Source organism: Sceloporus undulatus, chromosome 6 (assembly GCF_019175285.1).
Source record: "Sceloporus undulatus isolate JIND9_A2432 ecotype Alabama chromosome 6, SceUnd_v1.1, whole genome shotgun sequence".
In the NCBI taxonomy this organism is placed as follows: domain Eukaryota; kingdom Metazoa; phylum Chordata; class Lepidosauria; order Squamata; family Phrynosomatidae; genus Sceloporus; species Sceloporus undulatus.
The window spans coordinates 111,855,949-111,869,767 of NC_056527.1; the positions used below are offsets into that span (position 1 = coordinate 111,855,949).

At 43.5% G+C, this 13,819-nt stretch overlaps 1 protein-coding gene across 4 annotated transcripts in view; it reads left to right on the forward strand.

Annotated features, from left to right (window-relative positions):
* Positions 1–1,875: 1,875 nt before the first annotated feature.
* Positions 1,876–13,819, forward strand: part of RIPK3 (receptor interacting serine/threonine kinase 3) — a 29,649-nt gene continuing 17,705 nt past the window's right edge. The window contains exons 1-6 of one of the 4 annotated variants that reach the window (XM_042471459.1): positions 1,876–2,273; positions 4,421–4,466; positions 7,418–7,627; positions 9,676–10,003; positions 10,219–10,379; positions 11,941–11,990. In XM_042471459.1, coding sequence (XP_042327393.1) covers positions 7,482–7,627; positions 9,676–10,003; positions 10,219–10,379; positions 11,941–11,990 — 685 coding nt within the window. In that variant the 5' untranslated portion in view covers positions 1,876–2,273; positions 4,421–4,466; positions 7,418–7,481. The remainder of the gene's footprint in view (positions 2,274–4,420; positions 4,467–7,417; positions 7,628–9,675; positions 10,004–10,218; positions 10,380–11,940; positions 11,991–13,819) is intronic. The other 3 variants (XM_042471458.1, XM_042471457.1, XM_042471460.1) reach the window with 3 other exon arrangements.

Consider the following 13,819-nt stretch of genomic DNA (forward strand, 5'->3'; position numbering starts at 1 on the left):
TTGTGTACTTTCAAGTCATTTCCAGCTTATGACAATTTATGATAGGTGACCCTATCACAGGGTTTTCTTGGCAACTTTCCTCAGAGGGAGTTTGCCATTGCCATCCTCTGAGGCTGAGAGATTCCAAGGTCATCCTGTGGGTTTCCATAGCCAAATGGAGATTGGAACCCTCCTCTCCAAAGTCATGGTCCAATGCTCAAACTAGTACACCATGTTGGCTCTTAGCCCCTTACCATACTACAAGCCTCAAGATTCCTCAGGATGCAGCAAGAATGGTAAAAAGTGGGATCAAAGTGCTATTAACTTTATAGTGTGAATGGTTTCAGAATTCCAGGGCAGGGTGGAAGATTGATTCACCCTCTGGATTATCTTGGAGAAGAGGAATTGTTGGAAATCAACACTTGTTTTGTGCCTCATAGCTAAAGCTGCAAAATCACCATCAAATCAAAAGAAAATGTGGAGTCTCCTTTTGGGGAGGCTGGATGGCCATGAGTCAGGAGTGCCTTGAATGTGGGTTCCTGCATAGCAGGGGTTGGACTGGGCAGCCTTTGGTGTCTCTTCCAACCCTATGATTCTACCTGAACTAAAGATATTAATCTTGCTTGCTCTTTTTAAATGGACATCTTGGGATGAGGCTGGCAAAGATGAGGGAACCCTAAAGAAGGGAATGAAATGTGCCACGCTATGGAAGAAGGTGCTTTGAAGTTGGGGAATGCACCTCCTAGGATCTTGGCCCTTGGGATGGTGATAGGAACAGAGCTTAGAGAGAGAAAAACCCTTCAGAACTTGGAAAGTTACCTTTGGAAAGTACCTAATTCTCATTATACGTTGCAATAATTAATAATAACTTCATTGCTTGTGGCAGTGTTGAAGAAGTAACCTGTTGTGTTACATTGTACTGCTTGTTACTTTTCTGTTACTTTTGAAAATTACTAGTTGACTCATGTGGCAGGGCAGGGGCCATAGCTGGAGAAAGCTACTACAACAGGATCAGCAATAAAATGACGTAAACCATGAAAAATTCTAAAATGCCCTTTAAAAGGAGCATTGGAAAGTAACTAGAAACCATTATACCAATAAGGCAACATTGCTTGCATTCCTTGCTTTATTTTTGACATGACTTTTAGACCCTTATACATACATTCCAGGTAATAACTTGGTACAGGGAATTATATTACCATTACTTTTGAAATGTAATTTCAGCACAAAAGTGACAATGTTAGTTGTCAATCAGTGCTTCCAAGGTCTGTAGGGGACAAAGAAGAATCCCCTTTGAACTATAACTCCCATTATCCCCCAGCCTCACTGACACAGCTGGATGAGGCCTTCTGGGAGTTGTAGTCCAAAACCAGGATTTTTTCCAAGCTCTGGACTGAAGCCGTAGGGCTGGGAAACTGGGTTATCAAAACGCTCCAAAATGTTTTCTTGAAGGGAGGGATGGTTGGTGTTTTATATATACAGTATATATATATATAAATGTGTATATGTATATTTTTATATGTATTTGATGGAGTGGTGGGAATGTTCTTTTGTAATTAAATGCATAAAAGGCGTAAAGGAAATGGCGTGTCTTGTGCAACTGTTTGTGTATTTGTGCGTGTGTTTTCATTTCTGGTTGCTGGAGAGAGCTCAAAGAAAGGGAAGTTCAAAAAATGTAGAAAATGTGGAAATCGGCTGGCCATCTCTCTACTGCTGATGTTTTGAACAGTGCTCCTTTTTTGCAGCCAAAACAACACCATCCCTTTACACAAGGAATTTCCCACCAAGCTTGTGAGGAAACCCCAAGATGAATGCCTATAGAACTGTGATTTATGATTTATTTGAGATATTAGTAGGGACAGGGGATCCTCTTTGTGGAGTGAAGTCCCCAGAATCTTTGGCACAGGGTGGGAGATTTAGCCCCGTCAAAAGTAGTATTTCCAAGCTCAGCGATAGAGTGTTGCAGAGAAAGTTATGGCTCTCAATCAATCTAATTGAGGATGGGTCACTGCAGGTTGGAGTTGAAGGCATTTAACTGGCTCAAAGCTTTGTGGAAAGAATATGTGCTCAGCCTTATCTTCTACAACTGGCTGGGAAGAGAGGAAACCATTAAAAAAATGCAAAGAGGTTGTGAAAGAGAAACCAAGCCATGGGAGGAAACTCCTGGCAGTGTTGGAGGGTGTTTCAGCAGGAAGAGAAGCGGAATTTGAGAAAAAGACAGCCATGCTCTCCCAGGCCTGAAGTCAAAACTCTGGTGCCCTGAAAAGAAGACTGCGAGAGAGAGAAAAAGAGAGGTATTGACAGTGTGGTGTAGAACTATGGGGAAAGTGTATGGATGGGTGAGAAGGAGGGAAAGAGTGTTGGCAGCCTTAACTTCATCTATTGGCTTTCTCCCCACATAGCTCAGGCGCATCATAATTGCCATTGGTGCCGGAAATCTCACCACATCAGGGTTTCTGACAGTGGTGGCCCATGTCACTTTGGAAAAGTCATGGGCATCTGCGGTGGCCAGATTTAGAAATCAGAAAGGAAAGAGCATTTCCAAGATTTGTTACTCTAGTAGGCCAGGGAATGAAGGAGCCAGCTGCTTTTCCTGCCCCTCCCTTGCCCTGTCTTCTCCATCATGCTCAGTTGGGGCTCCAAGCAGAGTTTGGGAAGTTACTCTTAGAAATAATTAATCATTTTTTGCTTGCTTTTCAGGCTATGTGGACATGTTCTGGAAGAGTTTATGCTCGTGTAACATCAGGAATAAACTGTTCCAGAACATGACCACATAGCCCGAAAACCCCACAAAAAACTACGGATGCAAGCTGTGAAAGCCTTCGACTTCAAATTATTTAATATTAAGGTGCTGCATGAGTATTGCCAGATCTACAGGCCTGGCTCTGATTGTCAGGGCTTGAACACTTTTCAATGGTTCACTGGGTGAAGCTGAGTCCTCTCAAGACAAGGTTCCCACATACACACTTGTGTATGTAAATATGTGTATGTGTGTGTGTGTGTTCCTCAATACTTAGTGGTGGTGTTTTAATTGAATTTGAGACTCTGTGTAACTGTGGATGATGCTTAATGATCTCACCCAGACTGTTGTTGTTGTGATGGTGGTGATGGTGTGCCTTTAAGTTGTTTCTGATTTATGGCCACCCTAGGATGAACCTATCACAGGGTTTCTCGACAGAGGGTTTTTTTCGTCAGACGGGTTTTGCCATTGCCATCTTCTGTGGCTGAGCAAGTGTGACTTGCCCAAGGGTTACCCAGTGGATTTCCATGGCTGAGCAAGGATTTGAACCTGCTGCCCACAGTCATAGTCTGCCGCTCAAACCACTATACCATGGTGGCTCTCTCTGGGGCCCCATCTTATAATATCAACCTTATGACATTACCAGGGCATTCCCCCTGTGACATCATAGCAAGCCAGTCCAGATCTTAGGTTTTGATGGGGAATAGTCCTGGCCTGGCAACAGTAACTATTTACTGTTATGTTTGTGTACATATGTGCCTTCAAGTTGCCTGTGAACTAGTTGTACTCTCTGAGCTTGATCTACCTTACAGGACAGTTGTGATGCTGAAGCAAGGATAAGGAAAGCCATGTATAAAATCAATTAATAGAGCAGGTTGAAATAAATTATATCCTGCAGAATTTTTCAATCCAATCTGCTTCTCTCCAGATCTGTTGTGGCCACAGCTCCCCTCACGACAATGAACCTACTTGGTAGGGATTATGGACGTTGTAGTACAACACATCTGGAACGGTGTGTGTTAAGAATGATTGGTAGACTGCTTCAAAACACTTATATTTAATTCAGTAATCATAGAATCATAGAATTGGAAGAGACCCCAAGAGCCATCCAGTCCAACCCCGACCATGCAGGAACTCAAAATCAAAGCACCTCTGACAGAGGGCCATCCAGCCTCTGTTTAAAACCACCAAAGAAGGAGACTCCACCACATGAGTCCAAGGCAGCATATTCCATTGTCACCATCAGGAAGTTTTTATTGTTTAGGTAGAATCTATTGTGGATTGGAGGAGGTCCTTTTCTTCTCCATTAATTTGTTAATCAATCATGGGGTTGGGTAATGAGATTGAGAACTACTGCTCCATATACAGATGATTTTCAGTAGAACCACGAGGATTTCTGATTTGCTTGTAGATGTATATATCTTCAAGTCACCCGTCAACTTATGGCAACCCCTTTATTTCTTAGGGTTTTCTTTGGCAAGGAATACTCAGAGGTGGTTTTGCCAGTTCCTTCCTATGAAATATAACTTATAGAATTTGGCATTCATTGGCATTCTCCAATGCAAGTACTAACTAGGGTCAACCTTGCTAAGCCTCCAAGATCAGACAGGAACTGGGGCTTTAAAGGTATTTAGGCTCCTGTGATTTCCAATTGCTTAATATGGGCTGCAAATCTTCCTTTTATTTCTCCCTTGCATGCAGGTCTGAAAAACTCCTGTTGCTTTCTCCCCACTGAAAGAGAATACTGGTAATTGTATGCACTGATCGATCACTGTTTACACTTTGAGACACCTTTGGGACAAATTATTTGTGCAGAAATACATGTGGTTTTGCTGCAGAATTTCAGAAATTGGTGTTTGTTTGGGAGTTTTGTTTTGTATAAAGCACACTGGTTTCTGCACAATAAACATTTTTCTCTGCATGCTAGAAACCACATGAATTTCCAGGCCAATGAATTGTCCTGAAAGAAGCCGCAAACTGCAAAATTGTGGAATAACTCACAGCTGTTCTCCTTTATCTAGATGGGTTTCCTGTCCTGGGACACCCTTTTCCCCCCCACCAACAATGCAAAAAATAATTATTATTCATCCCATTTCTATTAAGAATAGCACCCCCCTTCTAAATTAGATGGTGAAATCAAGATGGCTCCAGGGTTCTGAAAACCATGTGCACATAAAAGGAATAGACTGCATGCTCCATTTCTTGTCCTCAAAACACATTCCTGAATTGTGGAAGAGCTCAGAGAAGCAATTTCTATTTTGCAAGAAGCAATTTCTGTCTCCCTTCTCAGCCTGACTTGCTGAGTCACTAATTTTCCCATGGCTCCAACTGGGATAACCTTTGGGATTGGAGTGAAAAACAAAGTTGATGCTACAAGCTTCACATCTGCCCATCCTTGATCTAATTGTTACCCAACCTAGTCACCAGCCATCACCAACATCTCATGAATTGTATGCTGGCAGATGACCCAATACTTCACAGATGAAAGCCAGGGGACATGTGGCCAACAACATCAGAGGTGGTCAAGATGGCAGACATTCTTAATGAGGAATAACAGAAATACTAGGAGGGGCAGCTGCCGTTTGCTTTTGTTTCAGCCACCTGGGAAAGGCAACATGGTCCCTCCTCCCCTTTCTTCCCTGCTGAATTAATTGAGTGCAGACTACTTTTGCACTTTGAACTCAGTTTGCATCAGTAAACTGAAGTAAGCTGAGGACAAAGGTGCAACAGGGGAGGGGAGAGAAACTGGGACATTTTAAAAGCATCTGACAAAGTGGGATGGCAGAGGATTAATGGGGCCTATCCCTACCAAATTGGGTTGCTTGACAGGTATTATTTTATTTATTTATTTATACTCTGCCCTTCAGCCAAAATGCTATGATGTTGGAGGGAAGAATCTGATTGAGCGCCCCCCCCCCCTGACCATTGGATATGCTAACTGGGACTTCTAGGAGTTGAGCTCCAAAACCTCTGAAACCCCAAAATTCCTCTACTCTTACTCCTTATCACGCATAACTTATCATCTCCACCTCTCCTCCACCCACCAAAATATAAGAGCATAAGAGACTGCTTTCTGTTGGGTCAAACCATTGGTTTATCTAGACTAGTATAATCAATTTTCAATGGCAGCAATTTCTCTCCATGGTTTAAGCAGAATCCTCCCTACCACCACATCTACCTGGTATTCCCTAATAGTCTGGCATCCAAGTACTAATCAGGCGTGATTCTGCTTACCGTCCAAAATGAGATGAAATCTACTATTTTCAGGGTGCAAGGAATAAATAAAGCCTTCAAAGCTTCAGATGTGTTAGTCACACCTTACCTAACATAACATCCCCCAGATGGTTTGGGCTACAACTCCCATCATCCTCAGCTAGTTCTAGCGGCATCTGAATGGCAATAGGTTTGAGCAGACTGTCGTCCTAAGGTAGCCAGGTCTAAGGGGACCAGTGGATGTGTCAGAAAATGGCTATGTTTCTCCCAGGATGGGGGACAAATCCCAAGCTGAGCAGCCCTGTAAAAGGAGAACGCTTGATTTATTTGTGTGTATGAGAGAGAATAGGATTGCCAGTTCAGGACTGTCCTAGGCCCTGAGTTTTCAGAGGCAAAATCTGAGACCTAGGGATGCCCCCTGTCATGCCATTAAGCATTATGCATTAAATACCACCTGCCAATGCTCGCCTGCTTGAGGAGACAGGATAAGGATTGTTTAATTTGCTTACTTATTTATAGCCTAAAAGTGGATACAGAGCAGAGTAGAGGATGAGCCCTGGCACCACAACAATTATGGGGGGTGGGGAGGAGAAAAAATTAGGTAAATACATTGAACTCACTGTAGAGTCTTTGCCGATTGCAGAAAGAAATTGATGGTGCCTTGCAAAATTACAGTATAGCAAGCTGTTGTGCATTAGGTGAACTGGAGTTCTGCACACAGCCCTTTCTTCTTGCTCAGAGTCGAGTCCACCAAAATGGGAGAATTTGATCCCTCATCTCCCCCTTGGAGATGACCCATGAAAACTGGAGATCTGCCAACTCTAAGTAATGTGGTGGTTTTGAAGCCTGTGTATCCATTCCTAACTGGCACTGGGGTTCACTGGATCTTCGCAAAGGTGATGTGCTTTGTTCTTGTGAAATGTCAGCACACAAAAATGCCAGGAGAGAGTGAAGATGCGTGTGCTTGTGCAATTTTGAGCCAGGCAGAGAATGGAGCTTCAACATTGTTGTCACTAATTTCCTTCTTTTGCATTATGGGCTGCATCTGAACTACAGAAATAACACAGTTTGACAATACTTTAACTGCTGTGGCTTTGAAATTCTGAGATTTGTAGTTTGCTGTGGCACCAGAGCTCTCTGACAGGAAAGGCAAAACATCTCATAAAACTACAAATCCTAGAATTCCACCACACTGAGCCATGGCTATTAAAGGGGCGAAACTGCATCATTTCTGCAGTGCAGATGCAGGAAATGTCACTAAACACAAATTAATTGTTTCTGCAGAGCTGTACCCATACTTGAGGTACATGATGCCAAATCTACTAGGGGTGGCTCCTGAATGATCTTCAGGGTTGACTTGAGAAAGGGATCTTAACCCAGACATATCTTCTCTATATCTTGGCATGTTTGTCAGCCTCTGCATTTCACTTGCACAGGTGATTTCTCTCTTCTTAGTGACACCAAAGCTACCTCTTTTCTTTTGAGACAGGTTTCAGCATGATTTAAAACTGAGACACCCCTCACTGCTGGCAGAGGGCTATTTGGAAAGATGGCAGCTCCCAATAAGTTCTATGAGGAGATCAGCTGCGAGCGCATGAAGGACTTCTACTTCATCGGTCGAGGGGCCTTCGGTGACATCTACCGGGCTCGGCACCAAGACTGGGGGATTGATGTGGCAGTAAAGATTCTTAGCCGGTAGTGGCAAGGGTTGGAGGGTTGGGTGGGTTAGCTGAGAAAGAATTAACTAAATGTTGCATTCTTTGTTCCAGCCATATCTGAATTCTGCAACAATGAGAGGGCTTGACTTCCTTGGTAATAGCCAATGGCTCCCATATCAATAGAGTAAGAAATCTGCTTTGTGTTTTTGGGACTATATCCAATGTGAGGAACTCATTTTGAGGTTAGCGTTCTGCCACTAAAATTGAGACTAAAATCCAGAGCAGATTCATCACCCTACTGGCATTGGAGCCACCAATCACTACTGAGAATTCTATATATTAATAACAATAGCAAGTACATTTCTATACCACTTATCAGCGAACTAGCACATCCTAAGTGGTTTACAATGTGTAAGCCAACTGCCCCCACTGACCTATGAAAGGATGGGAGGCTGAGATGTCCTTGGAGCCCTCCAGGATCAAACTTACAATGCTGTGGCTGTATGACTGGCATTTAACCACTGCTCCACCAGGGCAACTAGGAAACCCTTTTCAAAGTGCCAGTCCTTATGTAGCAGAAACAGCACCATCTGTATAGAGAAAGAGTAAATTATAGTTTGACTTCCCACCATATCTGCAGGACTGGTACTCATGGTTTCACTTACTCATGTCTAAAAAATATATATTCTCTCTATACATTTTCTAGGTCTTCCAGTGTGATTCTATGCTATGCTTTTGGCAGAAGGTGAGCACAGAGTTACACAGGGGGACCTAGAAATACCTAGAGGGGTGTTCTATCTAGGAATCTCAAGGTCCTCCAGTGCAACTCTATGGTTAATTTCTACCAGAAATCATTCATTTCAGTAGGATTTGCTATTATCCACAGTTTCTCATTTCCATGGTAATTCTTGGAGCAGCCCAGAGTATTCTGGCTCTGGAGCTACCTTGACATCCCCTTGTTACCTTGGGCACTTCTCTTAAACATTAGGCAGCTAATGTTCACATGTGTGTCTTGCTGTGCCACATGATGCTGTCACCGCTGCCTTTAGTCACTTGTTTTGTGGGCACCTTGTTCTGACCTTACAGTGAACAACTTGCAACAACAGTGGCAGCACTGGGTGGCACAGTGGGAAGTGTTGTAAACAGTTGCCCAGCATCACAATGAAAGGCTCCAGAATTTCAAGGAAGCTCCAGAGAAAACAGTGAAGGTTTTACACTATTTTTAAGAGGGGATATATGGCGGGTTTCATGCTGAACTGGCCAGATGTCATTGAGACAGTTCACCAGAACCATGGGTTGAGTTTACTTTGTCAAGACTACTTGCTGTGGGAAACAGATGAAGGACATTTTACTTGGCCCAGAAGGACAGGACCCTAGTCTTCCTAGAAACTCAAGAGAAATCATGGGGTGAGCTGTCTATCTTTAGACCAGGGCATTCTAAAAAAACTTGACCTGGATCAAGGAATGGACCACAAACATGATGTCAGCAAGTGGATAAACTTGGGTAACAGTCAGTCATGGACTTGGCATCTAAGGTGTAGTACAGACTGCCAAGAAACAGCGGCCTTCCGGCGCTCGTTTTTACAAACTGTGCGCTGTCACTCCAGAGTAAAAAGAACCCGGTATTTCCGGGTTCTTTTTGTGGTGTCAGAGTGACGTAGCGAGTGCGCCAGTGGTGCACTTGTGACATAAGTGACGTGCAGCAATGTGTGGACACCACACATTGCTTACATCAAATTGGCGATGCCCATATGGACAGGACGCCACCATTATTGCGCCACTGTGCTGTACAAGGTTAGGGACCGTGAGGTCGGTGCACAGTCCCTAACCCTAAAATTGGAGCGAGCACAGAGCTTCATGCCCGTTTGTATCTGGCCTAAAACACCAAAGTCTTGGGTGTGTTCATCCTTGTTATAGTCAGTGAAAGTTCCCCCTTGTGGAACTACCATTTGAGCAGGGTCAGGGTCATCAGATTGGTCAAGCGGAGAGCCCCAACTTGAAGTCAGCATCAGAGACAGTGCAGCCTCAAGACTGTCCAGTGCTTTTACCGTTTGTTCACATTTTTCTTTTTATACTGTCCTGCAGCAGCACTTGCTTCACTCGAGAGGAACTTCTGAACGAAGCTCGGGCCATGGATGAAGCACGTTTCCTCTACGTTCTGCGTCTCTTTGGCCTCTTTGTAGACAAACTGCAGCCAGATGGTCCTAGTCTAGGCCTTGTGATGGAATACATGGAAAACGGTAGCCTATCAACCCTAATGGGCCAAGTCAGCTCTATACCCTGGCCCCTCCGGTTTCGCATCCTCTATGAAGTGGCACTGGGAATGAATTTCCTGCACAGCCTCAGCCCTCCGTTATTACATCTCGACCTCAAACTGAGCAACATCTTACTGGATGCAGATCTGCATGCCAAGGTGAGCTGCTTCACCCCTTTCCCTTAAGTCAGGAAGGGGTGTAGCTATATGTGGGGGAGCAGCAGAGGGCATTGTCCCCATATCATCATTGCTGTGATCATTATTTATAGCTTACCTTTTCCCCCAAACTGAGATTCAATGTGACTTATAATTAAACAGGTATCTTTCATTCTCTAACTGCTGCTTATATCCTAACCTCTGCCTCCTCCATTCAGGTGGCTGATTTTGGACTATCCAAGTTCAAACGTGGAACAACTCAGCGTGCCAGTCAAGCCTCTGGGGAAAAAGATGGATATGGTGGGACATTGGAATACCTGCCACCTGAGGCTTTTGCTGATCTCAACTATAGGCCAACACCTGGTACAGATGTGTACAGGTGAGAGGACTGTGTTCTGCACTGGGGCTGCTAGTTATAGGTTTATTTAGTTATACAGTCTGCCCTTCCCATACACGGGGGATCCGTTCTGGACCTCTACGTGTATGGGGAAAAGAGCGTATGCTCAAGCGCCATAGGAAATAATGGGGCGTGTGCTCACAGCAGTGCACAGGCTGAGTATGCGCCCCATTATTTCTGCCTTGGCATGCCTTCTGTGTGAGCTCAAAGCTGCGGAAGGCAAGCCCACCTATAAGGAGGGCCGACTATAGGTACATTTATCCTTAGTACAGTGGGCCCTTCCTTTATGTGGGGGAATCCTTTCTGGACCTCTCCACATAAGGGGAATTCTGCGTATGCTTGAGACCCATTAAAAATAATGGGGCTTGTGCTGGTGGTACGGCGCGTGCACCATTACCCCTTTTTGGGGTGCACCGAGGCTTCTTCCAGCGTGGCTTTCAGCATATGTGTTCGCATATGAGGTGGCCGCACTGTACCATTCATCTAGGGATAGTCCCACCTAGGGTTACCAGACTGAAAATTGGAGAGGGCTCCGGTAACTTTATTGGTTGTGTGGGAGAGGGGATTTCAGCAGGCATAGTGTGTCATACAAGCAGATAACAAGTAACAGCTGCTAAAATTATATCTTCTGCATAAATAATAAAGGTACAGGAGTCCTCTCTGGCAACCTAAGGACTTTATCAAACAAGGGTAGAATAGTGGAAATTTAACAGGATAAAAGCATCTTGGCAGGTACTTATCATATAATGTTGTGTCCATATTGCTGCTGCCTTGCATTCCATTTGTTACTATAGTGCACTTTTTCATTGACAGGAAAACTGGTTGATGGACTCTCAATTTCATTGCTACTCCATTACTGCTTTAGTGCAGTAGGTTCCTTCTGCTGCAGTACCACTTCTCAGGCAGTTATAGGCCGTGAGTGGGCATGATTCTGCTCTTCTCCCACTGTCCCTCTCCCTCTTGCAGTGATTGTGATGGCCAACACCTTCACGAAGCTGGCCACTGTGTGCACATTCATACTGCAGCCAGCTTTAGGAGATGGTTGGCGTCACAATAATTTGTCCAGCCATTCTTCCCGGAAGGTGTCATTTAGCAGTGTAGAAAACAGATCACATGACCATGAAGTGTGAAAGAGCTATTGTGGGGAAAAGTATGATAAGAAATTATGCCAAACCAGTATGCTTCCATTCTTTAATTAGTATGATAGTGGCGAGACAACAGGTTGATGTAAAAAAGTCCTTAATGTCACCTCCCACTCAAAGGTCACCACTAAGGAGCAGAAGATCCACAAGGTAGATCCAATAAAAATCACCATATCAGCAAACAACTCCATTCTATTTGCCTCACAATTGTCAACTCTACTCCAAGGGTTGGGTCTTCCTTTGTGCACAACCTGTAGCATTGGTTCTCCCTACCTCTTTGAACACTTTAGAAGCTCAGGTAGTGAAACCATTGATAATGGCATTCTGGAAGAAGAGAGAGACCCTTACTGAGGGTGAGGTATTCTCTTCTGTCTCTAATCCATTTTTTCTCTCTCTTTCAGTTATGGGATCCTCATGTGGTCATTGTTATCAGGCCAAGAACCTTATTCAAGTGAGTTTGCTCCTTCCCTTGTGGTTCCTTTCTTCCTGGTAGGAGTGTTATTCATAAAGCATGTATGTACGTGTCTTCAAGTTGCCTGTTGATTTATGGTGACCCCATTCCTTTCATAGGGTTTTCTTTCACAAGGAATCCTCAGAGGTGATTTTGCCAGTTTCTTCCTCTGAAATATAGCCTATGGCACCTATTATTCATTGGCAGTCTCCCATCCAAGTACTAATGGCTTGGGCCCGAGTTACTTGAGGGACCGCACTCCCCATATAATCCGCCCCGCACACTCAGGACGTCCGGGAAGAACTTGTTGGAAATTCCATCTTCCAAACATGTTTCTACATCCTAGATGGCCTATTCAGTGGCAGCCCCACAAATTTGGAATGGTCTCCCCGAGGAGCTCCGTCTTGTGACCTCCCTGGTAACATTTAAAAAGAGGCTCAAAACCTTCCTCTTCTGTCAAGCCTTACCCTGTTGAATGATTGTGTTCAGATTTTGTATAATTTGTATTAGTGGATTTTATCTATTTTATGAGATGTTTTTAATGGTTTTTATATGGTCCGTAAACGGCTTTGATCTATGGAAAAGCGGTATACAAATAAAATTTATTATTATTATTATTATTATTATTATTATTATTAATCAGGGGTGACCCTGCTTAGTTTCCACAATCAGACAGGCCTGAGAGTATAGTTGTTGGGAAGAAATAGTTGTTGTTGCACTTTCAAATGTACCCCGTTGAGGCCTGAGAAGAGAACCATGATCATGACTATCTAGTGACCATGTAGGATTACCTAGGTTACACAATGTATAGTGCACTGAAAATTGAAGGCACATCCAGGCTGATTAAAAAGATCAGAAAATCCCAGATTTTGTTCCCGTTCTTTCCAATTTTGTTTCGGAGATCCATACATGTTTTGTTTATCCCAGAATATTTTCTGCAAGCTCCTGGTACAGTCAGAGATTTTTTTTAAAAAATTTATATATATATTTATACCAGCTGCCCAGGTCAGTTTATTGTAACCCAGTGTAAAATTGGAAAGAACAAGAACAAAAACATGGACCTTTCAGACAGTCCAGAGGTGCTCTTAGACTGTTTTTGCATCATTCAATGGTCATGGATATTGTTTTCTTCAAGAGTCCCGGGAAATGTATTTCACTGGGGATACTGGGAATAGCTTCCCCAAGTTTCTTTCCTCAACTAAATTGAATAAATGTTCTTTGTGCAATATAGAATAGTCTTTCTACTCTTTCCCATAGCAGCTTAAGACCTTCTTATTTGGGCAGGCATTTGATTGAATTTTAAATCATATGGTGAAATAGTGTGGATAGAGGTGCGATGTATTTTTGTCCCATTTGTTTTTAATTGTGTTTTAAATGTATTTTAAATGGGTTTTAACTATCTGCTTTTAATAGTTTCGTTGTTGTTTTTTACTTTTGTAATGTACATCTTAGCCAGCTTCTGTTTTATGTTTTGCAAGCTGCCTTGGCTGCCTTGGTGGGAGGAAAGCAGGGCAAAGCTGGGCTTGAGAGTATGTGACTAGCTCAAGGTCACTCAGTGGGTTTCCATGGTCAAGGTGGGAATCGAAACCTGATCTCCAGAGTTGTAGTCCAATGCTCAAACCAGTATACCACGCTGGCTTTTAGGGATATACAAATATACAAGCCTAGGAATGTACAAATCTGTGTGCTTCTGTGGATTGTTGTTGTTACTGCTGTGCGCCTTCAAGTCTTTTCTGACTTATGGTGACCCTACTATGGAGTTTTCTGGGACTGAGAGTGTGTGACTCACCCAAGGTCACCCAGAGGGTTTCCATGATCAAACGGGAATT